We start from the raw sequence: 14,185 nt of genomic DNA on the forward strand, positions 1-14,185 counted from the left end.
GTTCTTAGAAAGAAAACTTGCACAGTATTAAATGAAAGCAAAAACACTGTCATCAGATTACAGGTGATATGATACGGCCTGTGATTTTCCATTTCTGAAATTCAAAGACATTTATCATATAGTAAGTGCTGGGTAAGCATGAACTGTTAGATTCTATTTTTTAAGTTATTGTATTCTAGTTCAGTAACATTTGGGTAGCGTTTGGTTGAACAGCATTTACGTTCCATTTTATACAAAGGGGTAAACTTTTCCTGGCCAATTCAATTTTGTGTTTATTTTTTTTTTTTTATAAAATTCTATTTCAATGTTTCAGTCTGCTTGATTTGCTATTTGTTTTTAAATTCTTATTTGTGTTATAAAGTTAGTTGTTCTAGGATTGGGTTCGGTAATGGGTCTTTTTTTAGCAGGATTTGGATTCTGCCAAATCTTTGTGCCTGGCTGAACCGAATCAGACTCCTTAAAATCTCCTGACATTTCGTCACAAAACAAGAAAGTAGAAACATTTTTAATCGTGCGCTGAGCGCGTGGTTTTGCCTTTCCCGTCCCTTATTTGCATATGCAAATTAGGATTCGGATTTGGTTGATTATAGGAGTCATTTATGGTGTGAGCTGTAGAGCACAACTCTAAGAAAGAAAAGTGAAAAAAACTTGCCGCTATTTTTCACATGTCGACGCCTGGCGATGTGTAGTATATTATCCCGTTTTTTTTTACACAGCAGTATAAATATGCCCCCTAGAGTTTATCATAAAGTAGAATATAATGTTTTGTTGCACATCAACACCTTTTACGTAGCTGCCTGAGAGGCTGGTCTGGTTTCCCACTTGTGTTCACATCAGCCCCCCCATGCCATCTTTAGGGAACAAAATGTTATTGCTCTCCATAAGACTCCACTGAAATTCTAACCAGTCACCTCTTCAAGAGTGATGCCTGAGGCCTGGAGCTCACCTCTTATCTTTTATATTGATTATACAGTATTTAAATGGGTCTTGGTTTATTTATTGTCACAGCATTCAGCTGATTTCTCCAGCAGAGTTTATTCCCTGTGGTGGGGTTGGTTGAACAAAGTTTCTATTGTTATCAAAGGCAACATAATGTGTGCCGCTTCATCGTGGAGCTCCTCATTGTCATTACACTGAAACTAAGTTTTAATTTGGATATGAGCTCTGAGCTCTATGCACATTTTGGACCTTTGCATGTGTGTAACAATGGCCATGGATCCAGTCTGAAGAAGATCTTTTTTGTAGGTACCTCTGTAGTATCTCTACTTTATCTGTATGTACTTTAGGGAAGGGAGTGCTCGATGTACCAGTGAAACAGTCATTGTTAATACATTTAATGCAAACAGCACAGCACACTGTTTAATGAGAAAAGTGTAGCTGTAGTAGATGTCTGTTTTATGGATCGTACATTTGTTGTATTCTACTTTGTTGGAGACATGCCTTGACAAGGGGACGCACCATGGGGGATGCACCACCACCCCCTTGACATGGGGACGCACTAATATGGAAGCAGCATGTATATACTATACAGTATGCTTCTGTGGCATTGGGGCAAAAACACATTTGAATTTTCGTGTTTTAAGCTCTGTTGTGCCAGTTTTTCTGTGTTTTTATTGGTGTCTGGTTTTGACCTCTAACTGATATTTGGCTTTTGCGTGTTTGCTGCCTGTACTGATCTTTAGAGTAGACATTGACTATTCTAGTTTGCTGCCAGACATTTACCTGGATCTTAAATATGCTAGTTGACTGCTTGCCCTGATCCCTGGCTTGGACTTTGCTTGCTTTTGCCCTCCACTACCTTTGCTATTCTCACCTGGTACCGTCAAAACCAATTTATCTGCTAGAAGTCTCTCATATGGGTCTGATAATTACCACTCTATCTGCATGTTAATTATACATTATTGAAACAGATCTAGTAGTAGTAATTCTCATAGGAGAATCTCTTTAATTAATCTTATGAGGCCTACTTTGGAGAGCTAGGGAAGCAAATAGTCAATTTTAGACAAGTCATTATGCCCTCATCTAAAGAGGATGTGAGTATGTAACTCAGGAATAAAGACTGAGGACAGGAAATTAAATATTAGGAAATGGTACGGGGTCAGGTAAATGTGGCATTAGAAATGGGTCAGACAAAAGAAAATTCTTGTGGGAGGGGCATGGAGTTTTCAAAACAGGATAAAAAATTGCATAGGGTCGGCAAACAGGGAAATCAGAAATTGCAGTAATCCTTTTAATTCATCTTCCCATTTTTACTTTATTAATACCTTGATGATCAGGGGCAGCCTGCAATGCAGAACAGGTACAGGATCTGTAATCCAGAATTCTTGGGGCCTTTCTGTAATGTGGATCTCCATAAAGCAAGTCTAGTAAAATATATTTTAAGCAAATATCAAATAAACCCAGTACCCTTCTGGATAATGGATCCTTTACCTGTACACTACAAAGAAGCAGATATAGGTGCAATCACAATTAAAGCAACAACAACAGTGGTACAACAGACCTTTCTTTTCACAGACATCTCCCTTTGTGGAGTCAACAGTCTTTTGTTATGGCCAAACCCAACTGTTAGCACAGAAGGCCAAGCCAGGAGTCTGGCAGTGTTTATTAAACCAAATGCTTTTAGCTGACTACATGCATATGCTTAAAACCATAACTGGGCCCAACACATCATTAAGCGTGTGCTAAATGTCATACCGCAAATACATGTTTTTCATTTGTTTTATTGTGGTACGGGTTATATTAGTTTGAGAGTTAAGTAACAGATTATGTACTCTGCTTTACTGGCAGCTTTCAGAGTGACTGCATTAGTAAAAACTGTGCATATGAAAGACAAGACACATTTCCTCACATAACATGTTCCCTTTCTGTGTACAGTCCTTCTGTATGGGTTTAGTAGCCTGTTATACCTCCAGGATTGTCTGTTGTGACTGGAAAGGGCAATCATTTGAGTGATATGGTCAAAAATAATAATAGCCTGAGTGAGAGGACGCTGCAGCTGCCTTTGGCTGTGCATTACTGGGGGAAGTAGAAGTTAAATCTGCAGTTAAAGGGGAAGTATACCTTCCAGCATATTATCAAGTGTAAAGCATTATGGTGTTGAGCTAAATGCCTATATTAAGCCAAAGGTCCATGTTATCTGCTGCCCCATAAAGGTTTCCCATTATTCCAGAGGTGTTGCAGAAATTTAACAATTGAAGCTGATGCTTCATGCGCAAAGGCACTAAAGGCACTGATGGCTAGAATTGTAAAATTATTATTACACCCCACTAAAATTACATTTAATTAAAAATTTGTTTTTTTTTAAAGTTCAAATACTTCACCCTGAAGTTAGGGATTTCATAAAGTGGCAAGTGCTTGAATTGATTTGTGTAATTCTTTGATTAATCATTTCAGTTTATACTGCTACAGAGAGACATTGAACAATGCTTGCTTTTGGCATTTGGTAGACCAGAAGTTGGTTTGTCACATTCCACTAGGATTCCCACATGCTGCAGTTCACATCTGCTTTAAATATATATTTACTATGAATTTTCTGCTAAATATTTTTTTTTTTCATTTGGCAAAGTCTTATCAAAAGTAAGACACAGAAATCTGGAAGAACATACAACTTCCACTGAAGTGGTACTGCTCCTCCCAAATAATGCATAATTGAACTCCCACCACGGTCTAGCACAATTTCTAGGTTACTGAATGTGCTGCTATTGAACGCTTATGTCTTCTTTAAGAAAACTTAATGTTAATGGACTAAAGATGGATATACATGGGCCAGTCTCCTACACTTTTCCTGACCAATAAGCCCAATGGCCAAATGGATGGAAAGCATACGAGGGGCTACACATAGTACATTGTTGTTATAGTCATTCACGCAGCTCCTCTTCACTTCCCCATCTGCTGATGCACGATACACTGGGCAATGGTGCATCAGCAGATGAACTTTTCAAACCTGTCTGATCCCCACAACAATGTACAACAAAGTACATGGTTATGGGTATGGATTGATGGGCCACCAATCCGAACAGATTAATGAATAAAGGTGGTTGTATGCAATTATCTGTTTGTATGTGGCTACTGTGGCACAGTGTCTGGGAAAACTCTAGAGGGAAGGTACATATATCCCATAATGCTCTATCTGACTCAGCATATGTGACTTTGCTGCACTAAGCAAGACCTGTGTGGCCAGTCTGCCAGAGAACCAGGCTGTTCTGTTTAATGGACAAAATTTATAAGATACTGTTACCTTTGTTACACACTTACAAATTCCTTTCCTCTTGAAAACACTGTTGTGAATTAAACAGACATATTTCTGTTTAAAGTTACCTAGATGTTGCTGCCTTTTTAACAAGCTATTGCTACAGCTAGCATTTCAGTGACCTTAAAGCATAACACTATGAAAGGTTTCTGTTAACTTGCCTATCATGTCTCAAAAGTCTCTTAATCAGTGGTATTACCTGAGAATCAAATATGTATACACACACACATATTTAGTTGGTGTTGGGACCCCAAAGTTGATCCCCATGATCCCTATTAATACAGTTTTTTTCTTCTTACTGTACAAAATATTATTTCATATAATTAATTCTAAATCAATTATTGAGTCACAAAGCTGGCCTTGAGGCTTTATCTGAGTCCCCTAGGAATTAGGTTATGAAACACAGTGATGTAGATTTTGGAAAGGCAAACATGACAAAACAGGGTTTTCTATGTTCCTAAACATTATACTATAGTCTCCACGGATCAGGGAAACATGGTAAAACTGTGCATGACATTACTTTCATTTAATTCTACAGCCCTAAAATACTGTTAGTAAATGTTCATATTGGATGCGATACTACAAACATCGGCTTTGCAGTTTGCAGTTATGGAAGCTTATTTAGCACAAGGTTGAGTCACAATTTACAATGAATACATTATATAAACTGCCAGGAACAAAGCACCGATCCAAAGTGATCTGTGATAGGAACATTAGCTGTGAGTCATTATCCATGTCTGGCACATACTGTCTTGCTCATCATCAAGGAACAGAAACAACTGATATCTCTGACACTTATAAATACATTGAAATGAAGCCTTTACTGTAGTAGTGTTTGTAGTTAGCTGTTACCTATAACAAATTTATTTTACAAGCCTGGTCTGGGGGTCTGACTTTTTAGCATGTCTGCTTACTTCGAAATATTGATTTAGCTCATGGCAGTTCTCTTGGATTTCCCGATAGCAGATGGACTCTGCATATTCAAAAAAACATGTCCTGCAACATTTTTTAAATATTGCACTGTTGTAATATTTCAGAAGGAGGGGAATAGTATTGTCAAGGTACTTTAAAAAAAGTGTAAAGGACAAAGCTATTCACTGGGTGGCACCAGTTTGTCGGGGACACCCCAGTAATTTTTTTTTGCTACCCTTTGACCTCAGTCTGGTTGTTCTTGTTCTTTGAAAAATGTACTAGCCTGGGGTACTTTGTACGTTATTGACAATATTCACTGGGAGTGTCTAACTAATTGTCACCCCCCCCCCCTCACCAGTGAATACCACTTTCCATGTCCTTCAATGCTTTTGGTGCCAATCATATAACAACAAACACAGCAGACTCTGCAGCTGATGTGGGGTCCGATAGTATAGAAAGCCCAATAGTGCACTCATTTACTAATCATCCACCTCAAGGTTTAGGGCATGGGGTCCTATAAAAAGTAAGGCCATAATTTGCTATGAAGAAATTTAAGATTAAAAAAACAGAACAGAAGCAATATAGCAGTTCCCATCTAGGGGGTGGAGTGTGTACAACACCAGGACCAACACAGGTATGGTCATAACTGACTTTTTCTGTCTTGCTCTGCATATTTATGTAACAGTTACTAAAAATGTGTTCATGTAGTAACCCATAGCAACCATCCAGAATTTTGAGTTTAGTATTCTACCTGCAGTACACAGATGAAAGCTAATTATTGATTGGTTGCTATAGGTTATAGCAGTGGATAACATTTGCCCAGTGTTCATGGATAAGCATAATCCCAATTAGGGGCATGTTTTCTAATATTGCAGATAAATATCTCCTGCGATGTTGCCCATAGCAACCAATCACATGTTTGATTTTGTTTTCTAACTTGTAGGTGACTGTTTAAATCTAATTGTTGTTTGGTTGCCATGTGCAACATCTGGATATTAATCTCCAATGTCCCTTAGTGTGTATGAAAAAGATACATAGTAATTCAGACATGTATTGCTTTGTTTTTTTGCTCCGTTCTTTTCTTTGTTGTGTCTGTTTGTTTGTGACTCCAGCTATAACCTGTCAAGATCCCGTAGAAGTCAATGGCAGACGTCCTTGAACCATTTGAAGATATTTTCAGCCTTCATGATTTTCTGGTGGTTTATGCTTGAAAACTTGATTAATTCAAGGTATTCAAGGTTTTTGATCAATTCGAGTATTCACGTTTTTCCCCTGATTGCATTCATGCAAGGTTTTTACATTCGGGTTTTTTATTAAATAAGCAAACATTCCAGTTGTGAATTTATTCGAGATAGAAAAAAACTCACAAACTCGACCTTTGATAGATAACCCGCTTAAAGTATTACTCATTGACACAATGTACCTGTTGCAGAAGTGTTGAGAATAAAGTGTAGCTATTCTGCTCATAGCAACTAAGTCTTCTCAATTTTAAACAAGTCTTCTGACTTTATCCCCAGTGTTGTACTAGGTTAAGGTACACCAGAAGCCATTTTCCAGCAGATTCACAAAGCATATATTGCTCAGCTATGAATTGACGAGGAACCACTTGGAATACAATAAAAGCTTCCCTTATGTGCAAACAATAAATTTTATACCCATGGTAACATTAACTATTGGTTTAAGGCAATGGTTAGACTTCTTTAGCAAGTCTTTCTTGGAGGTGCTCCTTTGTTTGGGGTCCTAGAGAGCTAGTATGATTTCACCCCAAAGCTTACCGTAATTGATGGCCAAGATGAGCTTTCAGGTGTATCTAGGAGAGCAAACAGGCATTCTCCCAGACCTCACCTTAACTGGACATCAAGCCAGTCTGCCATCCACTGCTCTAGCCCCAAACGTGGAGTCATTCCCTTAGTTAGAGAACTATTGGTTTAAGGGGAATAGGTCTTTCTTATTAACAATATTTACAATATTTCCTCATGGATTGGTAATATCATGACACTGTGAAATATAGAATGTTATCCCAGTTTTTACAGGCACTTAGAAGGGTTGTACAGAAATCTGGAAGAAATGTTAAAGCTTTTTGTTTTTGTGTTTTCCTCTCCATCAGTTTGCCACAAAATGACATAAGTTTCCAAATATAATAAAGTGCAGGAAGCTTGTTTAGCACTATATAAAAATAAAATATCATTAACAAAGGCGAAATATTCTATTGTACAGCTTTTCGTCTAGCAGTCCAACCTTACAGTCCAAACTTCTGCAAAACAGGGATCCTTATATAACTTGGGTTCCAAACAAAACAATATTAAGAGGACAGTGTTTAAAATGCAGATGGCACAACTCCAAAATATATTGACATAAAAACGATTTAATGAGCAATCTATTTACACACGGTCTTTCAGTTCCTTACTTTAAAAATATATATTTTATATATGCTTTATTTTCATATTTTAGTCAAGTACTTCTTTTAAGAAAACAATAGCACCACTTAACCACATCTGGCCAAATATGTAACTGGTAAAAGCAAGTTTGCTACATGTATGGTTTATAGATCCCTCAATGTACTCAAATGATTATGGTGATTAGTAAGCATGGCATTGTTCCTTAGCCGTTCTGCAGTTTTATTTTACAAACTGGGCATATGGGGGTCATGAACACTCAGATTCAGTGGCATTTGCTGAGATATATTTCTTTCACAAAAAAGTAATCATGGTTCTGATTCCAGAATAATATCCAGAATCATAATACACTCACCATGCAAGTTTACAGTTATTTTTAGTAACTATGCAGTGCTGTTCTTAAAGCTTAAGATCCCTAGAAAAAGATAGTAAAATTGGAAATGTTTGCTATAGTGCAGCAACTTAAAACAACTAATAATCTGCTTTTTTTTATTATGACAATCCAAGAGGTTAACTGCTCAAGGTTAAAACACAGGTAGTACTAGCATGTGTTCAAATTATATCAATATGTTAAATTTAAACAGGAACCCTGTGGCCCAGACTATTGCACATGTCCTATTAAAATTGTAATCGCTTGACGTACTATAAAGAAGAGCACTAGGCAGACATGTTGGATGCAATTACTCAAATATCCCATGAGCCAACTGGGATGCTAGAGATACTGGATACTGGATCCCACATAGCTGCATAGTGCTCTTCAAGAAAGTTCTCTGGGCCAGTGCAATTTTTATGGAATGTGTATGCGAAACTGTGGACTCAATGGGTGGTGTCAACATATTGGCACCCCAAGTGTTTTATTTTTGCGTATTTCTTATTCTTTAAAGGATGTTATAATCTAATTGATAGGGCAAATTTGACTCTTTTAGCTAACTAAATGGTTCCTCTAATCAAAACTCTCAGACTTCCATCAAGAGAATTAGGTTTATGTTTAAACACTGTTTGCTCTATTTCAATAAACCACAGCACCCACTTAGATATTTGCTTTCATTATTTTAACTGCACAAGTACATGCTTTGTTGCCTGGAGCAATCCTTGTCTATGGTAATTCACAGCAGACTACAGTGGTCTTAATGGACCTAATTAACAATATGGCTTGCATAATAAAAACTTAAACTTCAAATATTACCGTTGCAGGGTATGGTGTTTTCATGCAAGTCTAGAATTTAAGAACAGATAAAGATTGTTTTTAATATAGGGAAAAAAGTAAAAAATTCAGTAGACAAGGCACAACCTGTAAGCAGAGTTTAGAGCCACTTCTATAGAATATTTCCGTTAGACAAATACAAAGAGACATTAATGAAAAGGATTAGTGTGCCTGTAAAAACATCTGGTCTTTCAAGTGTTTCAGATTGTGTGGATCTCTGCTATGGGTTCAGCTTAATAGCTTCTCATGGAGAACATTGATCAAGTCAAGTATTAATGGTTCAACATGAAATGTTAGGTCTATCACATTAATAATCTGCAGTTATCACTAAACAAGCCTTAAAATCATGACTTCCATATGGTACTTAAATTGAGGAATGTGATAAAAGTCACAAATATGAAAACATTTTTACTTTACATCTGTCTGTGAAAAACAAAGAGATTGTTCAGGTTATTGTTAGTGCCATTGCACAATGTTATAAAACTTACTGAAAAAAGAACTTATTTTTGTGCACAAACAAGTGACTACAACACTTAAATATGGTATGTGCAATTAATGGTAATGTAATAACTGAAATGCCAATGTACTTATGCAGCTTTTTTTTTCAGTTTATGACTTTTATTACTTTTCCTCCTTTAAAGACTGTTTTCACATTTATACAACAATATGAAAAACAAACAATTGGCTGTAGGCTATGCCATATTGTAAATATGTTTGCTTTTACCTGTTAGAATTATTTTTGACCAGGTCATTACACAACACTTACCACAACGTATGGTAGCACCATTGTACAATTACAGTTCTACATAACAAAAAGATATATGTGAATTAGTGATATGATGATTTTACATGCGTCTTCAATTGAAAACAAATGCATATGGATGACATTACTTGTAGCTTCAAAGAATCAGTGACGTTTAGGACTCCGAACAAATGTTCAATTGTTTCCTAAAATGATTTGCATTGTAACATATGCAGCAAAGGCTTGATTAAGCAGACCTTCTTTTCAAAGGGCCAGTAACACCAGGAAATGAAAATTCCCTATGTGCATACACACATTTTCATTTAGTCTCAATTACAAAAATGCACCATTATTTCTAGAAAGCCCTAAGTTGGTTATTTATAAAGCACTGAAAAGTTTTCATCAGAAAAAAAGACTGGAAGTTGTTATTATTGGAATGGAGACATGGAATGGCACACAATCAAATTACTTGTATAACATTTTATAGGAATTTTTTAGTGTTTAATTTGTATGGTGTTTCTGGTCCTTTAAATGACTGTGAATCTGACCATATCTGGGATGTCTGCTTTTGAATTCAAAAAGGCTGCAAAATCTGAAAAAAAGCTTAACTGCTGCTGAGTAGCAAATTTGTGCAAATACAAAAGGGCAGGCAAATAGTGTTATCGAACACTGAAAAACAAACAGCCTGTTGCAGGGTAGAAGTGCAAATATAAGATTTCTTAGACAAGGCTGGGTAACTGTTCCATTATACATGGAACGTTCATAGGTTTTAGTGCAATTTGAGCCACCCAAAGGCTCATCATTTTTGGACCTCTATTGGACACAGGTTATGAAAAGAAATGTTTGAGCAGGATATGCAAAACAAGTGAAAGATTACACAATATTAGAGCAGTCATATTAGCTGGCAAGAATGTTTATAACATTGGAATGTGTATTTGAATTGTTTAGAGGGAGAATGCCCATTGGTTGAGATGTTGTTAAAACTTGTTCATAGTCAGATAATTGTTTGATATCTTCCACTGTTTTTTGTTCCTTTTCCATACAGTAAAAGTATCCTGCAGATGGTACATTCATACTCCAAGATTTTTAGTGGCAGCATTTACATTCGGAATCCTCGACTTCCTGTGTTTCCTCGACTTGTATTCTTCGGGTGTACTTCCTATTGAAGGAAAAAGAAAGAGGGAAAATTGGTCTTCCGCAAAAAAGCACCAAAAAAAGTGCAAAGGGAAGAAGAAGGTTTAGCTTATATATGCTCACTGTATAGATTGATTTGTGAAACTTTTAGGCTTGGAATTAAAGGATTCTTTGTGAGAAAGGCAGCAGGGGTGCAAGCAGCGCATGTTGACCAAAGTAACTTTTAAAGTTGTAGTTATCTATAAACATATATTGCATAAAACAGCTCATATGTAAAACCCTGCTTGGTGTTATTAAACCATTTTCATAATAATATACTTTTTCAGTAGTATGCACCATCTGGTAATCCTAAATAGAAAATTGCCATATTAAAGGAACAGAAAATAAAAACTAGGTAAATAGATAGCCTGTGCAAAGTAAAAAATGTTTCTAATATAATTAGTTAGGCAAAAATGTAATGTATAAAGGCTGGAGTGACTGGATATACTGTAATAATAGCCAGAGCACTACCTGCTTTTCAGCTCTCTAACTCTGAGTTAGTCAGTGACTTTAAGGAGGGCCATGTGGGACATAACTGTTCTGTGAGTTTGCAATTGATCCTTAGCATTCAGCTCAGATTCAAAACCAAACAGTTATGACCCCTATGCCCCTCCCTCGAGTCACTGATTGGTTACTGCCTGGTAACCAATCTCTGGAAACCAAGTACAAGAACAAAGTAGTGTTCTGGCTATTATGTTAGACATTTTTGCCAAACTAACTACTGTATATTAGAAACATTTTTTGTTTTGCACAGCCTATCTATTTACCCAGGTTTTATTTTTACAGTGAGCAATTCCTTTAATGACTAAGGATTGTCCCTGGGATCCTAGGATTCATGGTTTACACTAACAAACCATACATATTAGGTCACATGAGTCAATTAACAAAGTTCTTTCTTTTGCTTCCATGCTTCTTCCTGTTACAGTTAGAGTTGTAGTATTTCTGGTCAGGTGATCTCTGAGGCAGCACACAGACCATCACGAAATGGTGGCTCAAGGTAAAATATGTAAAAAGGCAATTTTACTTTAATAAATATTCCAGGACTGCAATTGTGATGCAGAAGGTAAGTGACCACTATAGTCTTTATTTTACCCTTTAAAGTAGGGATTCACCAAATCCACTTTTTGGTATTCGGCCAAATCCTCAAATCCTTCATGGAAGATTCGGCTGAATACCGAATCGAATTCAACCCCTAATTGGAAGGGAAAAATGGGAAAAAACTTTTTTTTACTTTCTTGTTTTGTAACAAAAAGTTACATGATTTACCTTCCCACCCCTAATTTGCATATGACAATTAAGATTTGGTTAGGCCAGGCATGAGGATCTGCCCAAATCCTGCAGAAAAAGGCAGAAACCTGGCCGAATCCTGAACCGAAATCCTGGATTCAGTGCATCCTTACTTTGAAGTCACACGACTATAAGGGCTGGTTTGGATTCTGTTTGGCTGGCTGCTAATGATTCCTCTGAAGACAGTTCTTACAAAAAATTGCATCAAATCTTCTGCATGCCTAGTTCCAAGTGCTCAAGGTATAAATGCAGATGAGCCACTAAAACTGTGCCATCTTAGAACTGGACACAGACTGAAGGCAAAGTAGAGGCTAAATAGAATGACAAGTTAAATACTTATTTGCTGGTCCAGGTATTCTTGGAACTACAGCCTATACTGCATACATTAACACGCTTGTTATGTTGGACCTCAAAGGGGTTCTTAAACCTAGGAAGATTGAAATATGAAGCATTTCAATGAAAAAACCTCTGTAGATTCAGTGGGGCGCCAACTTAATAAAATTTGAAAAAGCAATTGTCAACTCTCCCTGTACCTTTAAAAATATTCATAAATATATTCACTTTCTGCAATTCCTGAATCTACGCTCTTCACTTGAGAACAGTTTGACATGATAATTTGTAGGCATTATAAACCAAAGATGACAAGTTGAAAAAAATAAGAGAAAATGTTGTAGCCTAGAATTTGAACAGTTATTTAAGGCATAAGTAAGATATTTAAAGAATATGAAGGCATCAAGTCCCTATTATACTGATTTTTTGTATCAGAAAAGTTGTTCCTACCTGTCTTGTAAGAAGAGTTAAACTAACTGCGCTATCCCTCTAATCCCTGCTACAGAAACTGTTTCATTCCATACACTGGGCCATTCCTGTTACTGAGGTAAATCGGGGTGGAATTTATTGTCTCAGTCTTTAACATCTATATGGCACAATGGCTGTTGCCCTGTGGTCAGACTAATATACTATAAACATAATAGAATCTACTTAATTTAAGTGAAGCAAACCACTGCACCAAAGGCACTCTATATTCCTATACAGATATAGGATCTGTTATCAGGAAACCTGTTGTCTAGAAAGCTTTGCATTACAGGAAGGCCCTGGACTTTATTTTAATCAAATAATTAACATTTTTAAATATTATTTCCTTTTTCTCTGTAATAATAAAACAGCACCAAAACTAAAAAGGGACAGATGGACTGTGCAATTGGGTATTAAAAAAGCAGAACAAAGGTGACATCCATGTGACCTGGCTAATAAACTAAGAATTTTCATTTGGGGGCTATTTAACTTTTAAAGCAACTGCATGCAGATACTGTATGATTAGAATGGTATCATCACATTTGGTCACATTTAGTGGTGAAGACCATGAACTGCTGCTCATTCCACATATAACAGGATTTCCCTGTAGAATTGAATGTGTTTTGGAATAGTTTGGACCCCTGGGGATCAGGGGCTAATATTAGGCCATGGAACTATCCACAGTGCATCCAGTGTAGTGGCTTTGGGGCCCAGAAGCTTTAGGGGAAAGGAAGATACATTAACAGTTTTCTAGGATTGCCTGAGAAAGAAGAAGTGCTTAGACTACAGACTTGCATGGAAGACACCCTATGATCACCCTATGATGTCCCTGCCCATGTTGACTGCTCCATTTGCTTCCCCTACTTACTAGTCATAACCCTACCATAGACTAAATTCTGTGTCATGCTCAGTTTTTGAAATTCCTCACCCATATGGTTCTTTTAAAGTTTCTGGAAGGGATCTTATTGAATAAAGCTGTTCTGCATAAAAACTAACACTAATACAAAAGCCAGTCAAGAGATATACAGTATGTCTTTGTGCATAGGAAATGGACAGATTACAAATTGGCAGTAAGGATTTAATTGGGAAAATGTGCTATTATCTGTCTGAGTGAGAACTTACCTTCTGGGCTTTTGGCATATCAGTGTGACGTTGAGCACGTACAGAACGTGCTGATTTGGCTGGCTTGGCTGGAGCGCAGTACATCTCTAGCCTTCTGAAATCACAGCTTTGGAAACAGCACTCGTCTACTATTCCTCTGTGATGCGCTCTTCGATTGCTGGATCCGTACCCTGTTGGCTTGCCTGCCAAATAAACATATTGTAAAGATTATTTATTTATTAAAGTCCAAGTGCTAAAAACTAGAACATCCACATTTTTAGTGGAAAAAAAAACCTTGAACTTTTCGAGATTTATTATACCCCGAG

General features: G+C 36.9%; 1 protein-coding gene across 1 annotated transcript in view; it reads right to left on the bottom strand.

The window, feature by feature from the left end:
- Window positions 1-10,400: 10,400 nt before the first annotated feature.
- Window positions 10,401-14,185, bottom strand: part of igf1.S (insulin like growth factor 1 S homeolog) — a 56,667-nt gene continuing 52,882 nt past the window's right edge. The window contains exons 3-4 of the mRNA XM_018252324.2: window positions 13,881-14,062; window positions 10,401-10,662 (exon numbers count right to left, since the gene is read on the bottom strand). Coding sequence (XP_018107813.1) covers window positions 10,603-10,662; window positions 13,881-14,062 — 242 coding nt within the window. The 3' untranslated portion in view covers window positions 10,401-10,602. The remainder of the gene's footprint in view (window positions 10,663-13,880; window positions 14,063-14,185) is intronic.

Source organism: Xenopus laevis, chromosome 3L, assembly GCF_017654675.1.
Source record: "Xenopus laevis strain J_2021 chromosome 3L, Xenopus_laevis_v10.1, whole genome shotgun sequence".
Classification (NCBI taxonomy): Eukaryota; Metazoa; Chordata; class Amphibia; order Anura; family Pipidae; genus Xenopus; species Xenopus laevis.